General features: G+C 46.4%; 1 protein-coding gene across 4 annotated transcripts in view; it reads right to left on the bottom strand.

The window, feature by feature from the left end:
- LOC122178779 (desmoplakin) overlaps nucleotides 1–608 on the bottom strand; it is a 37173-nt gene extending 36565 nt beyond the window's left edge. The window contains exon 1 of one of the 4 annotated variants that reach the window (XM_042869188.1): nucleotides 294–608. In XM_042869188.1, coding sequence (XP_042725122.1) covers nucleotides 294–484 — 191 coding nt within the window. In that variant the 5' untranslated portion in view covers nucleotides 485–608. Of the gene's footprint in view, nucleotides 1–287 lie in introns of all 4 variants that reach the window. The other 3 variants (XM_042869187.1, XM_042869189.1, XM_042869191.1) reach the window with 3 other exon arrangements.
- Between the last annotated feature and the right edge of the window lie 5804 nt (nucleotides 609–6412).

A 6412-nucleotide genomic window follows, 5' to 3' on the forward strand; every position in this document is an offset into this window, starting at 1 on the left:
CAGCAGATGCTAAGCACAGCTCTCACCACTGGGTAGGGTCCCTAATTCCCAAAAGCCCGATTCTCAGCTGGCACACGTAGCTTCGCTTCGTGTAGCCTGCAAGTTGCCAGCTGCTGTTTGCTTACTGTATACACTGGACTCTCATCCTGCTGCAATCCGATCAGGATGTCCTAGCAATAAAGCCAGGGCTGGACTTGAACACAAACAGCACTCCAGAAGCAATGCTCAGTGGCATCAATAATGAGACCAAGAGGTCAACAGAACCACCGGCGAGCCTAACCACCTACCCGTACCCGTCGGAGGCGTAGTCCCCCCCGTAGGTCTTCTGGTAATAGTAGGTCTTGTGAGTGTGGGTGCCGCCGCCGCCGCCGCCGCCGCTCACCACATGGGAGCTCATCTCGTAGCGCAGGTCGGTGCCCGAATCGGCCCGCGCCATGCGGCCCAGCGTGTTGATCCGCGGGTGCGAGCCGCCGTTCATGCTCATGGCGGCGGGACGGAGAGAGGGCGAAGCGGGCAGCGGATGGACAGCCGACCCACAGCCGGAGGGGAGAGCGGCATTCACCGCCCGGAGAGCCCGAGCTTAGGGGGCGGCAGGGCGGGCGGGGGCCGGGATGTGAGGGAGGGTGGCTGGGCGAAGCAGCGGGTCTTGGGCGGCGGAGGCTGCAGGCGGTGGTGGTGGCGGCTGCAGCAAGAGCAAAGGTCCCGTCCCGTCCCGTCCCGTCCCGTCCCGTCCCGTCCCCTCCCCGCCGGCACAGGAAAGGCGAAGCCACACCTTTCGACGGCGGTTTTAAGCGGCGGTGCGGGGCGTGGAGCCGCCTCGCCTTCAGCCCGGCCCGGCGCTTTCCCACCCCGCCCTCTGCACCGGCGTGGCCCCGGCCGGGCTCGCTGACTGCTTTGGTTCCTTCACGAGTTCTCGGTGCGGACGTTGTGGCCTCATTAAAAACTTCCGATCGAATTTAGGCGAAATCTACCGCTTTCCTCATGGTACTGCATGGCCTCCAGAGCGCTGTGGTGACGATAGCTGTAGGTGCACCAACGATTCCGAATACCATGGTACAACTCCGGAAGGCAACTTGAACTCAACAAAGACAGCACCTGTTAAGTCAGCGTGGTTATACCATGGACGAGCGTGCTCTGCACACAGCAGCCATCTCCCCGCTGATGTGCCCATTGGAAAGCAGTATAAATGGTTCCACCAGTTCACAGACACACTGGAATCACAGAATCACAGAGTTGTAGGTGTTGGAAGGGACCTCTGGAAATCATCGAGTCCAACCTCCTGCTAAAGCAGGTTGCACAGGAAAGTATCCAGGCAGGTTTTGAATCTCTCCATTGAAGGAGACTCCGCAGCCTCTCTGGGCAGCCTGCTCCAGTGCTCTGTCACCCCCAAAGTAAAGAAGTTTTTCTACACGTTCAGATAGAACTTCCGCTATTCCAGTTTCTGCCCACTGTTCCTTGCTCTATTGCTGCACACCACTGAAAAGAGCCTGGTCTCATCCATTTGGCTCCTGCGCTTCAGATGTTTATAAACAGTGTTGAGATCCCCACTCAGTCTTCACTCCTCCAGGCAGAACAGCCCCAGTCTTTCCTCACAGTGGAGATGCTTCAGACCCCTCATCATCTTGGTGGCCCTCCACTGGACTCTCTTTAGAAGTTCCCCATCTTTCTTGGACAGAGGAGCCCTAAACCGGACAGGGTACTCCAGATGTGACCTCACCAGAGGTCCGCCAGGCAGAAGCACTGCCAATATTCCAAGCCCAGTCCATTTCTAAAAAGGCCCTGAAACCATCACATCCATGGATGGCTTTCTTGATGCCTGAAAGTTTAGTTTTAAAAAGTGAAAAATGTCAGATGCCAGAGACAAAATTGCTCTAACACATTTGGGTGTGTGCAGAATGTCAGCAAAGGCAGTTTGCTGTAGGACGCCCAGCAGCTCCTTCATTCTCAGCCACTGACTGCTGCTTTGTCTCAAGGACCAACTTGAAACCGTTTCTTACCTGTGTTTAACTGCACTTCATCAGCTGTTCTGGCCACTTGACCTTGATGTTAGAAAGCTGAGGAAAGATGGTCAAATTTTAAGAAGTATCTGTCACTCATGGATAAATCTGCCAAGGCATTCATCTCAAAGTGCTGTACAGCCAGCCAGCTATGTAAGTCATCCACATCTGTAAATTCTTGGGCCCTTTTCTATCTTTCCTGCACCAATTATTTTCTTGGTATTTTAGATCTGAGTGATAAACCACATCCCAACTCAAACACTTGATGTGTTTGACACATCTGAACACTTCATGTGTTTGACACATCTGATTCAAAAAACAACTGAAAGAGAGCAATCCTCTGCAGTGCCGCTGTAAATGACAGAAGAACCTAACCTGCTGCTGCAGTTGGTGGTGGATGCAGCACAGTGGAAGCTAAGAGCTGTTCTGAGCAAATATGATGTTGCCTGGGGCTGTACGGAGTACTACGAAGTAGCAAAATGCAAGTTGGCCATTAGTTGTGAAGTCACACAGTGACTTCCATATTGGAATATGTATTCTGTACTATTGAATCATTACGTAGCAGCGCATGTATCGATTGATTGATACAGGTTTATGTATTCATGTGGATTTGGGGTGCTTTTTTGAACAAATCTGCACGAGTTGATGATTTGACGTTACACTCCAAGTCATCAGGGAGCAGAATACAAAAACAGTAAGGCTGAGTAAGAACGACAGATACAGTCCAGGTTTTCACTACGCAGATATAGAGATCACTGCATTCGTGACACCTGCATATTTAAAAGTCAGATTTTTCAAGAGCTGATGCATTTATAAATACACAAATGGTAAGCATTTTTTTTCAGCAGGTCCCTTTGAAAGTTGTCTGTTTATATGTATGGGTATTTAGAAATCTGCAAGTATTACAGTGATTTGGCATTCTTGCTGAGTTTTAGCACCACCTCCAATCAGCCCCACCTTTTTCAGCTTGGTCTAGTGTGCCAGCTCAGTGAGACACTCCATTATTTGTGATGGAGACAGCATGTATATGATACACCCAGAGGCCCAAATGAGTCATTGTTACCTGGACATGTTGAAAAATGTGCTTAAGTAGCAAATGGATTCTGCTGGTCCTTCTTGCACAATTAGCCCCTCTGGAATTCAGAGGAGAGAATAATACTGAACTGACACTGAGAACAGCTCAGTGCTCCCATGCAAGCTACTTTCATGCATAGGCAGTAGAAATCAGTAAATACAGCTATTTTTATTTTGCTGAAACAAAGCAAATTTTTGTAGGTGCTATCTGGAGGTAGAATTGGTGGAATTGGTTATCTTGAAACAATAACAAGTGACGTGGGCATAGCTTAAAACTCTACTTACTGTGGGAAAACATTGGAGTCATAATTTGAAGATAACTGCTTTGACCTTGCTTCACTGCTCCTAGAATACAGAGTTCTGTTTCTTAATACATGGATTCATGAAAACTGTCTGGGTCTTAGAAGACTGTCTTTAAGCAAGTTAGTCTAAAGTAGACGTAATATTCTCTCCTTGCTTCTGAAAGCAAGAGCTGTGGTCTGTTCTGCAGTCCTGTATCCTAACTCACCTCCTCTGGAACTGGATAAATTAACAGAATGCCACTACATGGATGTGAAGATGATACGGTTGTGTCTGAATGCCAGATCAGTGAACAGAGGGAAGCTGCTTTATTCATAACACTAGGGCTATGCATTCTCTCTCTCTTTAGGTTTTGTGGAAAATGATTTCTCAGCCCCAAGTGATATACCCAAAAACTGTGTTTCAGGCTTCAAATACTGGGTAGTGGGTTTTTTATTAATCATGGTGCTACCTGAGGTGACTGTCTCTGTCTATACCAGGGAGATATTCATAAGCTGAATTCCTCTCCATGGCTTGTTAATTAGCTTATAACAGCAGCTGCCATCCCGTCCTACTTCACATGCCATCTTGTGAGCTTATTTAATACCATCTTCTCTTTGATACGTTCCTCACATGGAGAAGAACCAAATTTGAAACAGCTGAAACACGCTGATAACTGGTGGTAGCTGACGTTCAAAACAGCAATGTGAATATGACCTGGCAATTGATTTTTGTTATTGTTGCTTATGAAAAATAGGTCTAGAATTCCAAACAAATACCAAATCGTCATGGTAAGACAGAATGTTACTTCCGTGTTCCTACCTCCTACAGTTCTGCGTAGCGAGGACAAGTCTGCACGTGCAAGCCACTTATCTGGGTATGTATCTTTGTAGCGTGATTGCTGTGCATCATCACTCCTGTGCAATGACTGCCTGGGAAGCGACAGCTCAGCCTGAGTGGCAGCACTCACAAAGTCTCTGTTTCTGAGGAAATGAAGGCCAGTCCCAGGAATTTTCACTTCCTCACTTCACTTGACCTCAAAATCCCAAGTCTTTACTCTGACCTTCTCTCTTAGTGGGAAAAGAGGTTCGCCAGCTGGCACCAGCAGCAACACCTCTACAGCAACTACAGTCTGAAATGTCACTAATAACAAAGCTAGAGAACTTAGACAACTTACTCCAAGATATCTTATATTCACTCAACTGTTGTCTAATTATGGGCAGATTTATAATGCCCTGCAGCATAATCCATTTGAAAAGGTAGGTATGCCCCAGTGAGTGTTTGGAGGGGCTGGGAAGGGCAGGGAATGACTGACATGAGATTTTCCATATCATCCTGTAACTAGCCAAGCCCAGGATTGTCTGCAAAGGGCTGCCATTCCCAGGCACCTGAACACCATCTGTGCTCTTTTTAGACAATATTACACTACTAGTTTCTAGTAAGGGGAAAAAAAAAAAAAAAAAAAAGCAACCTTCTTGAATTCAAGGAGAAAATGCATCCTAGGTCTGCAAAATTCTTTCTCTACCATGCAAAAGTAAAGGGTGTGGTGAAGGATGTGTCATCCTTGCCGAACCTGACTGACTACTCAGACAAAAAGTTTCAGGATGCCTTGCTGCTTTGCTTCAGGTGAAGGAGAATGGCATGTGACATCCCTTTCCCACCAGGGTCCTGCCACGACTGATTGTTCACGCAATATTTTCTACACAGCTCCTGAGTTTGTGTTGCTGCAAGCAGAGAAACCTAACAGTGACAGTACAAGGTCAATTATGTAATGATGCATTATTTCTGTTCCTTTAAAAATTCCCTTTACAATGATGTTTCATCAACACCTGCTGGCATTTGCCAGAGCTTGAGAAGTTTACAGGAAGGTACTTAATAGTGCTGGCAGCAATAGGAGGCTATTTCTGCCTAGCTGTTGTGTCGTAGTGGGTCAAACATTTCTTCAGCCAAATAACATGCATGCAATATGCATTCATTTGTGAGGATGAATTATTACCAAAAGTTCATATTTTGTTGAGGAGTGCATCTTCCCTCATTATTCAGTTTGATATTTGGTGTTAGATATTGCAGTGCAGCTGGGCTGCACACAGTATCAGAAATGGGACGGGAAGCTCTCCAGGAAACTTCACAGCCACTTCACACCAGAGCTGCTCTGATTTGCATCCAGGTACCTGTGAGCCCAAAGGGATGAAGAGCATGACTGACACCCATCCCTTTCTTCTGCTCATTCTTGGAAATGGGAGTGAAGGATCAAATGGGAGCTGCAACAGTAGGTCTATAGACAGCCAGGGTTTCCCCTCATTAGCATGAATCTTCCATCAGCAAGGCTGAGCATTATAACAGATGCTTGTCATCCCAGCATGTCAAACAACTGGGTTATGGCATTGGCTTGAGGCACTGATAGTCTTATTAAAATGCTACCACCGTAATTACAAGTACCTTGTAACTTGTAAGAAGGAAAACCAGATCAGAGCAGTTATAAAGATCCTAAATATCTTTACCAACTTAATGTAGAAAAGTAGGACTTTTAAAACAGATTTGCAAGCACATCTCCCCTGTGCTGAACTTTTACAGAGTATAATGGCTGCAGGCTGTGGAGGACAGTGGAGAATTTGATCTAATATATAAAAAAGGATGGCAGTTAGCTCAGTTTGCATTAATTTTTGCAAGCAGACTTGTTTCATGTTCAGCTGTGGGGCATACCAAAGCTATTTTGATAACAAACAGGAAAGATAAAGATTTAGCTCTTCACCGTGCCAGAAGCTCTTCTTCTTCCAACTGAGAAGTGGAGGTGTCATCCTTACAAGATGATTTTCTTCTCCAAAACCCCAAGGCTATGGAGGGTGATTTATCTCCTGGAAGAAATGGAAACCTTCTTACCAAGATTCCCACTCCACAAACTTCAGATGCTATCACAGCATTGTGTGCTCTAGCTGTGCTTGCTCATAGAGCCAACCAGTATGTTGGGTATGCAAACAAAAGAACCTGGCTATGCAGTGAGAGCTGCATTAAGAACTGTTTTGTGCCGAGAAAGCCTTTTTGAACATGTACAACTTGACATA

The sequence above is a fragment of the Lagopus leucura genome, unplaced genomic scaffold (assembly GCF_019238085.1).
Source record: "Lagopus leucura isolate 7727_CA_CO unplaced genomic scaffold, USGS_WTPT01 Super-Scaffold_100002, whole genome shotgun sequence".
Taxonomy (NCBI): Eukaryota; Metazoa; Chordata; class Aves; order Galliformes; family Phasianidae; genus Lagopus; species Lagopus leucura.